The 20,469-nt window shown below is 38.2% G+C and overlaps 1 protein-coding gene across 1 annotated transcript; it reads right to left on the bottom strand.

The window, feature by feature from the left end:
• Positions 1-805: 805 nt before the first annotated feature.
• Positions 806-4,524, bottom strand: LOC149811719 (glyceraldehyde-3-phosphate dehydrogenase, cytosolic). Its single transcript, XM_089993973.1, has 12 exons — positions 4,314-4,524; positions 4,155-4,181; positions 3,950-4,050; positions 3,719-3,834; positions 3,480-3,579; positions 3,159-3,305; positions 3,013-3,073; positions 2,576-2,673; positions 2,101-2,243; positions 1,851-1,934; positions 1,215-1,304; positions 806-1,099 (listed from the first exon to the last, which is right to left on the bottom strand). The coding sequence occupies exons 1-12, from the start codon at positions 4,315-4,317 to the stop codon at positions 1,048-1,050; spliced, it is 1,023 nt and encodes a 340-aa protein (XP_089850099.1). The 5' UTR covers positions 4,318-4,524; the 3' UTR covers positions 806-1,047.
• Between the last annotated feature and the right edge of the window lie 15,945 nt (positions 4,525-20,469).

Below are 20,469 nucleotides of genomic sequence, written 5' to 3'. Positions count from 1 at the left end.
ATTGAGTTTGTGAACTTAAAATTGAGACGCACTGTCGGTGGCGTACAACCTCCGAACCATCAAGTTGAGTAGATGCACTTAAAATTTGTCATGCACACTTAAGCTTGCTTGCTGAGCTGCTTATGAGCGATGTTGCATTGTCTCTTGCTGCCATCACATGATATAGAAAGGTCACCATAGGTCTCACCACACCGCACACATGTGCACCGCTTTCCATCAGTGATGAATAAAGTTAAGCTTAACACACACAAGGCAACATCAGGGTGCACCTGTGCAAGCGCTCACCACAAGCCCAAGACAGTGCAATAGCCCGAACCAAACCTCCCTTCACTATAGCCCAAGACATTTACACATTTGAGGTTTGCAATTAAGGAGTCTATGAACCTTCGTTGATCATGTGGCTTGAAATTCAACCCTGCGTGGTTGCATATTTTGCGCTTGTACCCTCGCTCAAGCCGAACCCCTTTGAGAGTTCTCAGGCTTAGTTTAGGCTGGATACTTACACACTTGCACTTGAGGGACGTAGAGTTGGTCCATGTGAGAGCAAAGTGTAGACCGTTTTGGTTTGCGTTTTTATTTTCCTTTCAGAGCACATCCATGGAGCTGCTATGTCCCCTTCGGGCTAAAAAAAAAACAAAACAATAAAAGCATAGCCTTGGGCCACAAGCTGCGCATTGGCTGTGTATGGATATGAAATCTCCTTTTGCATATTTATGAAGTTGTCATCTATTCATAAATTGGGCACTAGCTACACCAAAAACAAAAAAATACAAAAAAGAGAAAAAAACAAAGGAAAGAAAACCACGTATGTTCTGGGGTTAAAAGATCCCTCAGCAAATTTATTAAGAGAGTAAGCAACATCAACAAAAGCACAAACTAAAAGTCTAAAACCCATGTTTGCCTCCTAAGAGGATATGCTAAATCACTCACGACTCGAAGCGCCTCAGACGAGGCGGTACATAATAGAGGACAAAACAAACACGACAAAAATTAGGCAAACACTAGACGCTCGTCACATTCAGAGCGAAGGGTCTCCCCTCTCCCCGTTTAATGCTTGCTGACGGAATCAATGTGACGGATCAGGTCGATAACGCGAGAGCTGAAATGCATCATATGTGAACAAAAATTAGCTACAATGGGTACGGAGACGGTGCAGTTGATCCCTTTAAATAAATCATGTAAATGTCAAGTAAACAATCTGCATTGTTTTTTACCTGTATCCCCACTCGTTGTCGTACCAAGACACCAACTTCACAAAGTTTCCGTTCAAAGCAATACCTGCCTTGGCATCGAAGATGCTCGACCTGTTTTGTTGGAAAAAAATGCCAACACCACTCCCATCAGTCACTCTACATGAACATACGTTAAACCAGAGAAAGTCCATAAACCCAACCCTCCATCACTTCCCCCCCCCCCCCAACGAGTGCTCAACACTAAAGAATAGCCATAAATAATACATTTAATGTGTGTTGTAGGTCCACATATTCTTCATTAAAGTGGGGTGGTGTCATGGGTTCCACATCCAACAAGTAAAAAAGCTGAAAAGGCTCTCAGCTCGTGAAGAAGCCACGAAGAGGGCAGGCCATGTGAATCCTCAAGTCTCAACACCAACCACTTGGGCACTGGCTACATCTAAAGATAATTTGTGGGGCCCTGAGTTTAGGAAGCGCATCGGACCCGACCCCGAAGGGCATAGTCTAGTCTGGCTCAAGATAGAACCGGCAACTCTCTCTCTCTCTCTCTCTCTCTCTCTCTCTCTCGACTCGATAAATTAGAATATACATCATGAACTAACAAAAAACATAAACAAATAAATAGAAAACAACGAGACAAGAAAAGAAAGCACGCACCTGCTGTCACCAATGAAGTCTGTTGAAACCACGTCATCCTCAGTGTAACCAAGGATTCCCTTCAATTTGCCCTCTGACTCCTCCCTGCATTAAAATCTTCAATACATTCACAAACATAATAAAAAATTGCCAGAAACTCGTCCGATCTGCTACTTTATATATTTTTTTTTCAAAAGTGCTACCAGGAGTATTTCAAGGAGCGCAATTTCAACCATATATTGTGCAGGGGAAAAGATAAATGGTACATTACTTGATAGCAGCCTTGATCTCATCATATGTAGCCGCCTTCTGTAGCCTGACGGTGAGATCCACAACGGAGACGTCAACGGTGGGCACTCGGAAAGCCATTCCAGTCAGCTTTCCGTTGAGAGCCGGCAGAACTTTACCCACGGCCTGTTGGTAACCATAACAATCCAGTAACCCAATCAGAAATAAATTGGTAGATCAGATAAGAAAATTTCACTCCACCATAGATCCAAAATAACAGTAAAACATGGAAATGATGTAATAAATAACTGTTGGCGATCATTTTTTGCAACGACCAAATTACAAAGGGAGACTAGAAAAAGTAAGATTAGCCTGCGCAAATCAGATAATATATACGCTTTCAAACAATACGCATCCAATCAAGACAAAGAAGAGCATAATCTAAGCCTCTGATCAAGAACCAGATGAGACGTGAACCTTAAACAGAAAGGAGAGACGCTTGGCATCTTATAAATTACCTTGGCAGCTCCCGTGCTGCTTGGGATGATGTTAAATCCAGCAGCTCGTCCACCCCTCCAGTCCTTGCTTGATGGTCCATCCACGGTCTTCTGAGTTGCTGAAAGACAACAGGAAAAAAAAAGATCAAACCCAAAACGAGTGAGATTCAAGATAAATGGTACGACTTGCTCTACACAACAATTGAAAATAGATCGATGTAGAACCTTGGGCAAGTCACTCACAATTCCTCACATGGCCGAAGCCCGAGTCATAAATCCAGAGAAAGTGTCCCAGTCCCTTGAGGGCAAATAGAGGGCAAGAATAATTCTAGAAATACGAAGGAGCTAGAAAGGATAATGCACACTACCTAACGGGATTCTAAACTCAACCCCCCTTCCCCACCAACAAAACAGGAAAAAAAAAAGAAAGAAAAAATAGCAGAAGCACTCGTTCTCACCTGTGATGGAATGGACAGTGGTCATCAGTCCCTCAATGATACCAAACTTGTCATTCACCACCTGAAAATTCAGAACAATTTCTCCTTCAGGCATAATGCCATGACACTAAAGAGGGGGGAAAATGAAGATAATGGAAGAAGCAGACCTTGGCCAAGGGAGCAAGGCAGTTGGTTGTGCAACTGGCGTTTGAAACGATGTCCAGCTCGGGCTTGTATTCATGCTCGTTAACACCGACAACGAACATGGGTGCATCTTTGCTTGGTGCAGAGATGATAACCTTCTTGGCACCACCCTGTTTGTAATCAATCAATACTCACACTCAACATCATTTCTATCAACTCTATTAGAGTAATAAAATTGACGTTTCGAACCACATTTTGGTTAGAAACGAACAACAAATAATGAAGCAAAAAGTGTACTACTAGAACGGAATGACGCAAAGCCGAAACTAAATCAAATAGCTCACCTTCAAATGGGCAGCAGCCTTCTCCTTGTCAGTAAACACACCGGTAGACTCGATGACGTACTCGGCACCAACCTCGCCCCACGGGATCTCCTCTGGGTTCCTTCACACACCAGATCAACACCACAAACATAAGAATGCCAAACGAATCCACGAATAAAAACGGCAAAAAACGCAGTCTCCGCGTCCACCAGATAGAAAAAAAATAAAACAAAAGATCACAATAAAAAGATATCCCTTACCTGACACCGAAGACGGTGACCGGCTTCTCGCCGAAGAGGAGAGTCTTTGAGTCCTTGATCTTAAGATCGTGGTGCTTCCACTGACCATGGACACTGTCGTACTTGAACATGTAGATCTACACAGAACAGAACGCACCAAAAAAAAAGCGATCAAAAACCCTAGATCAACAAACTACAAACAGCTCTCCATCTCACGCATCACACCACAAAAGAAAACGAAGAATCACGAACCATGTAATCGGTGTTGATGAAGGGATCATTGACGGCAACAAGCTCGATGTCATCGTGTTGAAGCGCCACACGGGCTACGAGACGCCCGATCCTTCCAAACCCTACATTTCAACAATCCATCCATCGATCAATCCATCACTTCTCAACATAAATACCCAAAAAATGAAAGAAAAAAAAAACAGAATGAAAAAGCAATAGAGGTTACCGTTGATTCCGATCTTGATCTTGGGGGCTGCAGAAATCAGATCCATCACAAACAACCATGGAAAGAAATGAATTAGAGGTCAGAGATCTCAAAAGAAAAAGAAGAAGGCGATAAATGAACCAGATCTAGACGAGGACAAAGAGAAAGAAGAGTTCTTACCCATGACGATCGATCTGAGAGCGTGAGAGGACGGGAAAAGGGAGAATGAGAAGAGAGAAGAGAGGAAAGCGAGAAGCGCTGGTGAGCAGATGTGAGGTATTTAAGGAGGAAAGAGGATGCAACAAATACTGAGAGTGGTTTAGGGCATCGGCGGGGTTTGACGGAAACCACAGTTTTGGGGTGGTTCACGCGAATGAATAGGCGGTTTTCAATGGAAGATACTAGAAGGTGGGACGCACGATGGCGTGGCTTGCCTCCTTCGTGACGTGGCCCCCTCCTACACGCCCAACTCAACCATGTGCGTGAGTGCGTGCTTGCGTGTGTGTGTTCGCGCGTGTGCGTTAGGGTCGCTCGCTTAAAGTAACAAAAACGGTTTGGGTTCGATCCGATTCGGTTTGGATGCGATTCAGGTAGATTGGGATTCCTTTTTAAACGGATTTGTTTTTTGCTTATAAAATGGATTTGGATCTTGATCGATTTGGTGCAACACACCAACTCTATATTCCAACAATTTGGTGTGTCAAATCCGAAAGGGCCATGTTGAGGGCACTGTAAAATCGTTTTTCGGTCCACCGACCAGGCTTGTGTTTCTGGCTTGGATCCAAAACCGACAAGTATGGACCGGTGGATATGGATTTCGGTGTGCTAACTGCAATTACAAACATATGTTGGCACTAAAGATGTTGAATCATATTTTATCCCAGATCTGACCCAATTTGTTTTCATTTAGTTGTATATGACTTTTTGCAATTGAATCTGACAAATATCTGAATTTGACGAATATCCAAATCCGTTAGCATGTAAAAAAACGGGAACTGGTATGACCATTTCACCGTTCTAATCCGAATCCGTTTAGCCAACATCCCATTAGTTGAACAAGGTATTGACCACATCCGATTTGAATCCCAACATGGATCCGACATAAAATACTGATACAAATTTTATGATAGTGCGATTAAACAAATCTAAGTACATACGCATCTTTCGTTGATTTGTAACCGAAAATATTGTATTGAATTCGGGTAGAATATCTTATCAAATCCGAACCATTTAAACAAACCCTGGGCCCAATAACACAGATATCCAGACTGTTGTCAGTATCGATATTGGCCCTGAATCGTTGGGTTGCCAATTCAGCTGTATCGACGATACTCAGCTGAATCATTTTGTATCTGCCCAAAAATAATAAAAAAATATTATGTACCAATCATTATGTGACACATGTTAAAACCATTAAAATAATTAAAAATAATATTAAGAAATATTTTTTTGTATTTTTTAAATTTATTAGCAAGTAACCGTATCGTCCCTGGCGTATAAAAATCTGCCGATACGATGCGCGCACCGATACTGATAACATTCCAGGGCATTCGCGGAATTACTCAAAAAGATGAGGTGAATTTACGGTAATGAAAATATGCTTCTGCACACCATTTGCAGGTGTGGGTTCCGATTCGGAATCGAAGATGAGGCCTTTGAGCCGAATCCGGACCGCAATTCCAACCCTCAAGCCCATCGGATTTACATTAATGATCTTGCGAACTTGTGAGGCATTTTTCGTTGCTTGGGATCTCCGTATCCAACTCAATTTGTGTAATCCAATTCAAATTTTAATTCAAATTCGAATAAGGCTTATTCACATCGATTTTGACAACACAGCATACAATACCAAGAAAAAACCCTTGGTGGAGGGGGTGGCAAAACATGACCCGACCCTACCCGACCCGCCAACCCGCCTCTTAGGTGGGTTCGGGTTTGACTTAAACTAACCCATTTAATAAACGGGTCGACCTGCTTAACCCGTTTATTAAATGGGTCGGGTTCGTGTTAGGGGTATGCCAACCCGGCTGACCCGTTTAATAAACGGGTTAGGCGGGTGGGTCAACCCATTTACCCAAACCCAACCCGCCAACCTGTTTACCTGACCCCGACCCGCCCACCAACCCGCCAACCCGTTTACCCGATCCAACCCGTTTATTAAACAGGTTGGCAGGTCGTGTCGGGTTACCCGTTTAATAAACTGGTCGGGTTCGTGTTTGCCACATCCGACCCGTTGAGGTATGCTAACCCGCCAATCCGCCGGGTCAACCCGCCAACCCTACCAGATTGCCACCCCTAGGTGGAGCCCTACGACGACCCTGCCTTGCCCACTTCTGAATGCTACAGACACACCCGTGTGCCAATGGGGTTTGATCAAGGGTCTTAAACTCAACAACTTTACAGACAATTGATCCATTTATTTAACAAATTCGATTGTCTTTTTTTTTTGGCTAGCGACATTTCTCATGAAAACAAAAATTTGCATGTCATCAATGACCAAACCCCATAAAACGGTGATGCTAAAAGGTATCTCTAGTGGGCACTAACATGTTTGTTATGTTATTTTTTTAATCTATGCCAATAGTTTAGTAAGTCTGATGGAGCTGTTTCGTTCACTTACATTGTTGTTTACATTGTCAACTCACTCGAAGTCTCTTTCTGCGCCAATCGCAAACTGTACACTTTGTTTAACACCACAGCTAGACATGATAAAGAAGTTCAGAGTCCAACCTGAGGGTATGTACGATCCCACCGTCCCCCGCCCGATTTTGGATGGTGGGGACGGTGAGAATGCTTGTTCAAACAAGCATTGAAAGTGATGCCGTGTCTCCGAATGCCCTTTCACCGTTTCACCCCCTCCCCCCGTTAGGAAAAGAATATGACAGGAAGAACGGTGAAGTTATAAAAAAAAAAAACGAGGAGGAGGGGGTTTACCCCCACCCTCCCTCTCTCTCTCTTCTCCTGTGCATCTGTTGGATCTAAAAATTAGATAGTGTAGGATCTTAATCAGTGTGATCATAGGGTCTCATGCATGGAATTCAATGGGCCACATTTGTGAGCTTATTTAGTGAGTTATGGGTGGTTACAACCCCACATTCATTGATAAGTTACCAATGTGGTAAACTCATAACTCAGTGCATGATAGGCTGGAAAGGTAATAGCTACTCTAAGGGAGGCTATAAGAGTTCAAAACCTGCACACAAGAAGATAGATGATCCAAGTGTGATATCCCCCTTGACGCAGGCCATTTACCATAAATTTGTCATCCTTCTTTCCTCTCTCCTCTATGATGCTCCATCCTTTTTACGCACACCACGATCCAGAAACTTACAGTGGTTGATAATGCATGAATATGCATTCATTTTATTACATAAATCATGCACTTAAGTGTATTTTATTGGTTTACATGTCATGCTTACGATGTTTCAGGGTTTAAAAAAGTCACAGTTTGAATCTTGCAGAATTCGAAGTTAAAACGAGGAAATTATGACTGTTTTACGATTCTGGACCGAATCTCAAGGCAATTCAGACCCTGATCCAGTCCAAAACACATTAATTTAATCTCGGATCCAATGCTAATGTGTTTAGCAACCACTTAAACCCAAACTCATTTCATAATTTTCAGAAACTCCTCTTGAATTTGTGTCAAACCCTCTTTTTTGCAAAATCCAAGTAGTTAGGTATTAATTTGTAAATAAGTAAAAGTTTAAGAAGTTAGTTTCTAAATTGTTAAACCTAAAAGTGACTATAAATAACACTTTTGGGGGGGCTGAAGAAGGATCTTCAACCCAAAAAGATGCCACCCACAATCCTCTTTTTTTCCCTCTTCTTTGATTCCAACTCTTTTCCTTTGTTTTTTTCCCTTTTCTCTCTCATTTCTTCTTCTTCTTCTTTTCTTCTCATCAAACAATGGAGGAGTGTTGGAGTTCATTCCGGATTGGAGCTGCACATATACATGGTTAAAGATCACTAAAACTCATTGAATCTACAAGTTTGGTGAGTTTTTCAATCTCTTTCTTCTCTTTGATCTCTTGTACTTCTTTTTCTCTTTTTCTCTTTGTTCTTCTTTGTTAATTTGTGTTAAGTCTGCAATTTCTATTCTAGAATTACAATTCATTTGTTGCAATTTCTCTTTTGCTGTAATTTTTGTTTTGCTTTTAAAAAAATCCAAAAACAAGATGAGATTCTATACTTAATTGATCTCAATTCAATTAAAGCATTAGATAGATAAATCTCATATTGTTGTTTAGATCTTAATTCATGCATTTTAATTTCTGTATTTTTGTTTCTAGTTTATAATTAGATTAGTTAAATGATCAGATCTCATTTACATAAATTTCTAAGTGTTCATCCTTTGATCTAATGCAATAGATCAAAGTGTGAAATTCTGGAATTATAGACTTTTATTTTTCCTGATTTTTTGTAGATTTTTGTTTTTAGGTTATTTCAAGATTTCAGAATCCAAATTATGATCCGTAAATTGGATCTGATCCGTGCTTGAGTTTAGTTCTCTTTGCAAAAATTCAACATGATCGAAGTTCGATTGATGGGTTGTTCTAAGCTTTTTTTGGCCGCATATTCTAGCATCTTTATTTTCTGCAACTTTCATTTCCTGCATTTTTTCTAGTTTTTGTTTTTGTTATATTTGGAGTTTCCTAAATCCAAATCTGCAAATAGATTGGATTCATAAATAAATCTAATTTTTGTTGTGAAATTTTCATTCATTTTTAATCTGGTTTGTTAGATTAAATCTATTAAATTCCAGAAGTTGTCAGAACTTTTGTTAGCAGTTTCCAGAGTTTGGAAGTTGTTGTTTATTTGTTAATAAATCAAGTTCTACTTTTAATTTTTCAATTTTGTAAATTGGATTCTCTTCATTAATGTTTTGAGAACATATCTAAAAAATTTGAGAAGGATTGGAATCCAATTGCTATCTGATTCTATCGAATTACAGAAACCTATTCTGATAAGAATTTCTGTAATAGCTAGTGGTAGAATTGTAATTTCAAATAGAAGTTCAAATTAATGTATATTTTGTGTGTTTTTATATTATTTTTGTAGGAGGTGGTGCTATTTGTTGATTACACGTGATTGAAATGAAGTGGATTTGAAGTTAAATCGAAGAAGCAAAGGCAAAGAAGTTGCATTTTTAGTTTTTTTTTCATTTTCAATTCCTAGTTAATTATGGTCATTTTGGCCATATTTGAATTTTGTAATTAATTTTAATTTCAGCATAATTTGGGGTTTGTAATAATCCTTTAATTCTCATTTTGTAAGTACTCTTAATTAGTTTAACTTTTCTTTTTAAGGCAATAAATAATTAGCATTTATGAAATACGAAGTTGTATCAACTCGTTCCTCGTGTTCGATCCCTGTTCTCACTACTGGTGAGAGTTGGATTTCTTAAATTTGGTGGCCAACTTTCATAAATTCTTTTCATAAAAACAACCTTTAAAAATACATTCAAATAGGTGACACCAGTGGTATCACGGTCTGGTATCAGTGAGCATATGAGGAGTTAGCGGTGAGCCACGACATGGACTCGGGGTGCATTATGCGACAATAGCGCAGGGGTTTGACCACCAACGACAGAAAAGAGAAAAAAGGAGCAGAAAGAAAATTAAAAGGAGTGCAGTCTGTTGGGCGGTCGAGCCTCACCGATCGGCTGGGTACAAGAGAGTTGTCGAAGAAGCAAAAAAAAACAAGTATCGACACCAAATTCTCCTGAGTTGTAGAGTAGGCTGCAAAGACCCTCGTGGTCGCTTAGTCAAGATCTAACCAGATTATGGCAAGTTCTTCGCTTGCAAAAGCATTGACATGAGGGGGGATTCTGATCTATGTTTCTGTATAGACCGATGGAATTGATTAACCCACCAAAGATCGCCCTGATCATCCTGATCATCGATCTCATGATATTCCTCACTGCTTGCTCTATCGAAGGGGTGTAAATCAATTGATCTAATGAGCAGGGCTCACACTCCAGAGCTAGAGAGCACCAACATCCATCAAGAGAGGCACCAGGCTACCATTGACGTGGGAGGGAATGACCCTGTCCATAGCCTCCATATGTTTCCCTCTGATGAGCCTAGAGAGAGCCCTCATGATGCCCTTGTTGCGCAGGTCCTCTTCCAGCTTGTACTCTGTCGAGATCACCCCAACCCTCAGAAGGGGCTCTTCACAGCTTGGCACATGTTGTAGATGCTTCAGCGTGGAAAAGGAGGCTCGAACATATGCAGTAGTGGCACTGCACAACATGGCATCGAAGGTGCTCTCGAAGGAGCGGGGGTGGCACTCATTATGAGAGTCAGCAGAGCTGTTAGAGGGGGAATGCTCGATGCTCTCCATTTGTAGACAACTTGTAACGTCCCAAATAATTAACTCAAAAATTTTGGAATAAATTTTTTTTTCTAAACATCAGCGGAAAAGCTTTATTAAATCCTCAGTCAATTTATTTGGGCATGTTACAAGCAATAGTGGAGAAGCAATAACAGTAAACTCTTATATTGAATTATTACAAGTCATCAATTACAAACTTAATGAGTTTATTACAAGTCAGAGTTCCTCAGGACATCCGCAAAAGATATGGTCACATGACACTGTCCGCAGCGACGACCGTAATTGCTCGCCTTTACCTGTTTCCTGAAAATATTAGATCAGAAGGGGTCAGACTACCCCGTTTGAGTAAGAAGCATAATATCTCTATGAAGGTGCTTAGTGTCATGTGTACAAGTATATGTGCTACACATTTAGATAAGCAGTAACAACTAATTATACAAATATTGGATATACAATTCACTTAATTAAAGCATTTCATGATCTATTGCATAAATTAAAGACATCAATGTACAACACATCATATTTATGGATCATATTTAAGCTATCACATTTTTCATGTAAAGGAAACCAGATCTAAGTTAAGCACCACATGAATGAATCACGAACATACTCTAACAATTTCAACCTCAAGCATTATGCAACTACTTGAAGATTTTCAGAAATGCACTATCTTTATGTTTTCTCTTGTTAATTACCCTGTGGGTATGCACAAGCATTCGACATCGTAGCGAACCGAGACCACACGGGGGTCTATTATTTAAAAACTTGTATGACTAGCCATACAGATATCCAAAGGGGACGGTTCATGATCGAGAGAGTACTTCCCATTGGCTAGAACTAGAATTAGGATGCACCCTGTAACTTCTGCAGAAGACTTGGATCTACCACCTAGGACGCATTGGTAGTTCTGCCCCCTAACTCCGAGGACTGAGGACTGGGTGAGACGCCTCGCTCTCACAAAAACTAGAATGTCCCACGGAGTTTGTACCATCTACCCTTTTCAAGGTAGACCATGGGTTCAGTAACATACACCGTCTATCAGATGTACCCAGAGCCTTGGGAAACCACTAACATATACCATTTTCAGGTATACCAGTATCTCGAGAAACCAGTAACATATACCATCTTTAAGGTATACCCAGAATCCCATAGTTATTTTATATATGCATATTTTTTATTCTTGTTTGTTTGGGTTCAGTAATATACACCATCTTTCAGGTGCACCTAGAACCTTGAAAAATCCAGTAACATATACCATCATTCAGGTATAACCATAATCCTAAGAGAAACTGGTAACATATACCGTCTTTTGGGTATACCCAGAATGTAGAATTTTCATTTATGTGATCATGTCTTAGAAGATGATGTAGTAATGATTTTGTAATTCTTCATATTACTTCTTGTTGCTCAAACCTCGCACTGCACATGAAAAGATACACATTAACAATCGATCATCAATATATATTTTTTATAAGTTAAATATTAAACAAGTGATAATGAAATACTTACGGTCGACCATCGATATACACTATTTGAATTACTTGTCGTGGGTCACACTAAGAAGACTCCATATCCGACGTAGGTGGGTCATGTGTAGGCAAAACAATACCTACAGAACAATGAGTTAGAAATTCACATAATATAAATTTCAACTAATCAAATATACAATTACTTAAATGATATACCTATCAAAGAAACCCATGAAGATGAAGGCTCAGACTGACTACCACTGGGTGCTCGACGACTGTGTCATCCACGAACCATATTCTAACAAATAAAAATGTATTGTCAATACATTTAAACAATGCAATACATTTCAATATATTCAAATCAATACAATACATTTTAAATCATTCTAATCATTCAGATCAAATTTAAAAAAACTTCATACAAGACATTCAAACATTGCAATACATTTCAATATATTCAAATCAATACAATGCATTTCAATACATTCAAATCATTCTAATCATTCAGATCAAATTAAAAAAAATTCATGCAAGACATTCAAACATTGCAACACATTTCAATATATTCAAATCAATACAATACATTTCAATACATTCAAATAATTCAAATAATTCAAATAATTCAAATAATTCAAATCATTCAGATCAAATTGAAAAAAACTTCATGCAAGACATTCAAACATTGCAATACATTTCAATATATTCAAATCAATAAAATACATTTTAATACATTCAAATCATTCAGATTAAATTGAAAAAAAAATCATGCAAGACATTCAAACATTGCAACACATTTCAATATATTCAAATCAATACAATACATTTCAATGCATTCAAATCATTCTAATCATTCATATCAAATTAAAAAAAACTTCATGCAAGACATTCAAACATTGCAATACATTTCAATATATTCAAATCAATACAATACATTTCAATACATTCAAATAATTCTAATCATTCAGATCAAATTGAAAAAAACTTCATGCAATACATTCAAACATTGCAACACATTTCAATATATTCAAATCAATACAATACATTTCAATACATTCAAATCATTCTAGTCATTCAGATCAAATTGAAAAAAACTGCATGCAAGACATTTAAACATTGCAATACATTTCAATATATTCAAATCAATACAATATATTTCAATATATTCAAATCATTCTAATCATTCATATCAAATTGAAAAAAAACTCCATGCAAGACATTCAAACATTGCAATACATTTCAATATATTCAAATCAATACAATACATTCAAATCATTCTAATCATTTAGATCATTTAGATCAAATTGAAAAAACCTTCATGTAATACATTTAAACATTGCAACACATTTCAATATATTCAAATCAATACAATACAATACATTTCAATACATTCAGATCATTCAGATCAAATTGAAAAAAACTTCATGCAAGACATTCAAACATTGCAATACATTGACATACTAGCTTTACTTGATTTGGACCAAGCATATACCTTGCCTTTGGTTTCAGTACTTTGCCATTGTACGCTTTGAGTTTCAATTCTGGTCTTTTACATACCACTTTTAAATTCATGTGTCGTTGGATTATCCTTCATTTTTCCTTTCACGTTCATTACTGTATTAAACACATTATCGAACACATTTTTTTCTACATGCATGACATCCAATTTATGTCGTATCAATAAGGTTGACCAATATGGTAGTTCCCAAAATATATTTTTTTTGTCTAATTATGATCCTTCCCAAATTTAATAAAGGGTATTGCCCTACGGGCATCTGTCAGTCCACATGGAAAGTATCGCAATTTTCTTAAAATCTCTATGTCAGACAACCTTGTTGGTGGACCTTTTATTTCAGTTGTGCCTGCTCGAAACACATTCTTTTGTCGTCGGAATGGATGATCATTGGATAGAAATCGACGGTGACAATCAAACCAGCATGGCTTCCTTCCATGCGTCATTCTAAATGATTTTGTATCCTTCATGCAGTACGAACATGCTAACCTCTCATGTGTGCTCCAATCAGATAACATACCATATGCAGGGAAGCCACTGATTGTCCATAGAACAACAACCTTCATATTGAAGTTTTGTTTTTTATGGGCATCATACATGAGAACACCGTCATCCCACAGTATTTTTAGTTCATCAATCAATGGCCTCAAATATACATCAAGATTTTGGCCGGGAGACGTCGGACCAGGGATCAATAGAGAAAAGAAAAGATTTTGACGCTTCATACACAAGCTTGGAGGAAGGTTGTATGGGGTGACAAATACCGACCAACACGAGTATGGGGTTGATCTACCCCCAAATGGATTAAATCCATCTGTACATAAACCTAGCCTAACATTTCTCACTTCCAAAGTGAAGTTCTGATGAGTACGATCAAAGTGCCTTCAAGCATCTGCGTCAACAGGATATGTGATCTTGTCTTCATCATGTCGAACTTTATTTGCATGCCATATCATTTGTTTAGTTATCCTCGAAGACATATAAAGACGTTGCAATCTAGGGGTGAGAGAGAAGTAGCAGAGTGACTTATACGACACTTCATTTAACCTTGTGCTACCATTTTCCTTTGTCTTTGGCTTGAACCGAGGATGTCCACATGATGAACATGATCTGCTTTTTTCTTGATCTTTAAAATACAACATGCAGTGATTGGGACAAGCATCTATCTTTTGATACCCCATACCTAGAGCATTGACCATAACCTTCGCACAATAAAAAATTTGTGGCAATTTCTCATCTTTGAGCAACATACTCTTCACAATAGAGCACAAACGGTCAAAACATGATTGACTCAAATTAAATTCGCACTTCAAATTCAGTAGTTGAAGAACTACAGACATGATAGTGTGACTCTCGCAACCATTCCACAGTGGTTTATCAGCATCTCTAAGTAAGTCATAGAATATACTAGCTGCATCGTTTGTTGCTTCTTCCTCTACCCTAGTTGGTGCATCACTATGTCCCACAACAGAACCCATTTTCGGTCCTGCGGCATCAAATATCAGGTTCACATATGGATTATCGTGCACCACATCCACCCTTGCGTCATAATTATTCCAAAATTCTTCACCATGAAGCATCCAATTTTGATAACCACTAACAAAACCCTTCCGTTATAGGTGATGTCTAACGCCATGAGGTTCTATAAATCGACTATACTTACATATTGTGCAGGGGCATCTTATTCGACCGGTGGGATCCACTGTATTGACACTTGCCGTTGCAAATTCAATAAAACTGTCAACACCATCCATATATTCATGCGACACCTCATTATCAACTATCATATGATACATTCATTCACGATTTGTAGCCATTTTGTCCTATAATATTACAGATATTTTCATCACAAGTTAAAAGAAAATCTTAATAATGCTATGATGAAACAAATATCTAATTTATCTATTAATTATCAAGCGAGGCAGGGGGTGACCCCCTGTCAACATCACCAAGTTGATGAACATAAATAGACTGATAGAGATACTGAAACAAATAGATATCTAATTCCTACGCCCAAGAGGGTTTAAAACATTGAAACAATGTTATTAATTTTGTAAACCTATAAAATGAAAACCTACAAAATGGGTTGGTTGTTAAATTAAACATGCTAATAGATTTTTGATATTTTTTTTTGAAATTCTGACCCTATAAATGTGTTTAGCATCATCAACACTTGGATAATGCTTTTGGATGAAATAATTGGTATTTAGAGCCTCAAAAAATTATAAAATGTGTATGTCGTTGATTTTTTAAACCTTATAAAAATCTATCTATGCATTTAAATCAAATGCTTGAAGAAATGATTTCTAAATAATTGTTTGTGAGCAATTTTTTGTTTAAACTTTCATGTACAATACACCATCACATCATATTTATACACATCACGAGGATATTTACAAATTTGAAATCAATTTACATAGAACGATACATTCATTTGAACAAAAAATTCATGATACAATTTCACATGAAAGGCATAATCAAATGAAAAATAACTTTATACAAGCATGAATACAGACACATCAAACATTGTAATACATTCAAATCATTCATATCAAAACAATATCAAACATGTACATGCAGCAAACACACTTCAATATCCCGCTAACTACTACCATGCCTAGCATGGAATCCGTACTCCAAAAATAATAATACTTCTATTCTCATACATTAAAATCATGCTCAGCATGATCTCCAAACTTCATCAAAGCAGTCCTAGATATCAACAAGTAAGTGAGTGTGTGAACAATAAAGTGTTGCATCCAATAAATTAAATAACATGTGATGCGCTTGTATCACTTACTCACCATGAGTATTTATCCAATTTGCATTGTTTTTGTCACTTACTTACCACGGGTGGTGGGGCACAAGCGAGATCCATTGAGAAATCTGCAAGAGACACTATGTTAAAATGAAGACACTCTCTGCTGAAAAGAAAAAAAAATCAGTCAACAAGGCACTTAATCGTGCACCAACAACTTATCTAGAGCTCAAAGCTATAAACTAAATATTGAATAGGATTCACAAGCAAACCAACATACTATATCGGGCCCTTGGATCTTACAATACTTTATCAAAACAACAACCAGTCAACCATTCAATGAAGAATAATTTAAATATCACAAAAATTTGATGTTGTATGAGGATACTTTCATAAGATTGCCGTTTAAACATCAACATAACATTAAACAAGTCCGAACTTAGTAATAAAAAAAATTAGTAGCATATTTACCTTTTTACCCATTTAAATTCAAATATTTTCTTATTTGTGAAAAATCGAAACGCTTCACCCCTGAATTGGTTTAGTGCCAACACGAGTCAATTAATTAACTCGAGTCACAAGTTGACTCGCTGAGTTTTCCAACTATGCTTGCAGGTGTGGTCACCATGGTTTGTTTAGTAGGAAAGGACCTTTTAATGATCTAATTACAACATATGAGCAGGTTTTTATAAAGCTTCAAAAATCAATGGTCCAAAATTTTTATAAATTTCAAGACTTATAACAAAATCATATTTTTCTCATAAAAAATACATAATTCAAGAATCAATTCCTAGCAAACAAACCATGTTAAACACATATATTGGGGTCTGATTTAAAAAAACAGAACCTAAAACATAAAGAATTAGCACCTTAAGCACCTTGTGATGCTCTAAATATCATTAGTCATTAAGATAATAAATACGTAAACGGTAAATGATTAACTTTTAATCCTATTTATTTTTAGGAAATACGCTGGTGGCTCAAAAAAACGAAAGGTAGATTTGAGCTTTAAGGTGGGATTTAGGACAATGTCTGAGGTCGAAATAATGGACAATGGCTACAGATGGAGGAAATATGGAAAGAAGTCTGCAGATATGGAACTTAGTAACACCAATGAAAAATCACAAAACAGAGATGAGAAACCAAAACCTACGAGAAATTCCCATGTAAATAAATCACGACCAGACTTCTTATCTTATGCAAATCGTCAGTAATTCCACCACCGCAGCCACCTATCAACCTCAGACTTAGGAACGAACTCCGCACCTCTCTTTCTAGCAGAACACCTTCACAGGCACCCAATACAAGAGTTAAAATAAAACCCAACCTTAAAACCAAAAAAAGGAAAAAAAACTAAACAAAAGGCAGAGCCATCTTCTGCAACCAATCGATGCCGCCATCAGCCTCGTCAGAGCCATCTTCTGCAACCGAGAAGGTAGCGACTCTGTTTTTACAACATCAAAAGGGGATTTCTTTCCTTTTGCTTCCGTTGGGAGGCCGGTGGTGGCTGACGGCGGTTGTCGTCGTTATCGACCGACCGTCAGGGCCAACTGCCCAAGTTGGCGATCAACAGCCATGATCGATCATCAGTGGAGGGAGCAACCCCGATGAAAACAAAAAAAAAAGTGCTAACCCTTACCTTTGTTGAGGTTTCCGTCCTGGGTCATCCTCCGGATAGGGGGTGACCTTCGACAGGGGTCACTGATTCACTGACAGCCTAGCGTTTTGACGGAAAGAGGGAGGGGGTGGTAGCCGGAGAGAGGCAGGGGGTGGTCGACAGAGAGTGGTGCGGGTGTGAGAGAGAAAGAGAGAGCGGTGCAGGTGAGAGCAAAAAAAAAATGAATTTGTGCCCTAGGGCATTTTACATCGACATTTAGCGACAGATTGTTTCTGTCGTAAACACCGTCGCTAACTAGCGACGAAAAACAATCCATCGCTGTGTGCATCGGGTTTTGTGACATAAAACTTTGGTCGTGAATCTATTGCTACTTAGCGACGGATTTGGCGATGGAATGTTTTTCGTCGCTAATTTCATAAATATTTATGCAATTAGCGACGAATGGTTTGCTCTCGCTAATCCGTCGGAATGTTGCAACAAAAAAAAAATCGTCTCAAAGTTCTGTCGCTAATTAGCATTTTTCTTGTAGTGATATGTGTATCATAAGTGCTCATAGAGCACTACAAGAGTGTTGTAAGCATAATTTTAATATCATACCACCATGCCATTGTAGTTTTTTATTAATTGAGCAATTATAACTAGCATATGCATTTACCAACAAGCCACATACAAAACCATAGGCAATATGCCTACATTATTGCTATCTCGTTCACTCTTCAATACGTACAATCTCTCTCTAAGTAAAAAGTACACTCATTATGCTATTTTAAACATGTGCGTTGTAGTGAGGTGTGCCATTACCAATGTCTATCTACCTTAGTGAGTTTTAAGACCTAAGGCGAGTATGTGCATGGTCATGAATTTCCAATAAAATACTTGTATCATTTGAAGAGAAAGTATCATGTGAAATTGTCTCTTTTTTTTTGTTATAATCGACAAACTCATAAATGAGAGAAACATTCATTTCAGGGAACGAATAGGGAAATCTGCAACTTTTGCGAAAGTGTGTATGTGTATACAATGATAGCAACAACCATTTGAATTCTCATATTAATTTAGGTGGTCGAATAAAATGAGGATATGTATAAAATTGAGGTCTTTTGAATTCAAGCATTTATTGTCTAAAGATTGCACAAAAACCTTCATCGCTTAAAGGGAGTTATTATATATATTTTTATACTCTTGAGACCATAGTCGAGATGCAACGAGTCATCAACATGTAGCAGTCCCGCTATAGCTAATACTAGGCATAGGAAGGTCTCTAAAAACCCAAATATGAACATATATATGTATATATAATAATATCTTAGGTCAAGTTGGTATCGCGACAAACCCCATTGAGACAATGTGTGGTGTTGTTCGGGTCTGCAGCGCCTAGTCCAACATAATACCCAGCACTGGCTGTGAGCCAAAAGCATTGCAACGCACAACCCGTGTAGGATCGACAAACCTTCAGGCCATTGTTGTAAGGCCCATGATATATATATATATACTTATTGATGAACGAGGTCCGAAATTGCGTAAGTAAGATGTACGAAGTGATATGAGTATAATTTAGGATGAATTAATTTTTGAGAATCCTAAATTAAATTCATAATATATATATTTAGTTTATCCCCGAATTTGGGACCTAAACGAGGAAAAAACCTCATTATTTCATGTGAATTACTGGAAACGTATATCAATAGAACGTGAGTTATAACGAGAGCAAATTTCGCAAGAGATAAATTTTTTTTTGAGATAAGATTTGAGAATTTAATTGTAATTGGGAAATTAAAATAAAAATATGTCATGATATTTTAATTATAATTAATGACTTAAATAAAATAAAATGCTTTTTGAGCTAGGTCCGACTAGAGGAGGGTTGAGCAAGCCTTTGGTCGACCACTTTTGGCAATTTTGGACGTCCCTAGCTACGAAGACCAGCTGGTCAAGTTGACCAGCTGGAACGGTGGCATTCTTGTAAAAGAATGCAATGTTTGAAAAGGGAGGGTCATGCCCTTGGCTCAAGGCCTCATGATGAGGCTTAAAGCTTCATCACGAGGGGCGTCTTTCCAAGAGAGGAAGGCATGGGGCTGCGCCCCATGGCCTTTTATAATTTTTTTCAAATCATTTCGAATAACAAGTGGTGAGTGGGTTGGTATGGGCAGCCATGCAAGGATATTACATCCTTGCCACCGCCTAGAGGGGTGTGAGATTTTCCCCAACCGTTGGATCTCACTGAGAGATCTCAATCGTCCAAGCTCATGCAAGGCATTTAAAAGCTTTTAGGAAAGAGAGAGAATCCCAAAAAGAGAGATTTTTCTTGAAGCTTCTTTTTTTTCTCTCTCTCTCCTCTCCTTCTCTCCTCTTCTCCTAAGCCCTACCGATTTTTCTTCTTGAGGCGTGTGTGAGTGCTTGTGTGTGTTGTGCTTAATCTCTATAGCAATCCCTCTCAACGTGTAGGAAGGATCCACATCTTCCTCCTTCTACCAAGGTGAGATTTGCTTCACTTGCATGGTACCTTTTAAAGGAATAGTGGTTAGTTTCCTCCATGAAGCCGAATCACCTTGCATCCATGACATGAAAGGGGATTTCTAGGCGGATTAGCTATTTTTGTTCATGTTGCATGTTCATTTTGCACATTGAATGTGCGTTTATCCTCT

This window comes from Nuphar pumila, chromosome 17 (genome assembly GCF_984573655.1).
Source record: "Nuphar pumila chromosome 17, dmNupPumi1.hap1.1, whole genome shotgun sequence".
Classification (NCBI taxonomy): Eukaryota; Viridiplantae; Streptophyta; class Magnoliopsida; order Nymphaeales; family Nymphaeaceae; genus Nuphar; species Nuphar pumila.
The sequence above is the reverse complement of the archived record's forward strand: the minus strand, read 5'-3'. Positions and strand labels throughout refer to the sequence as shown.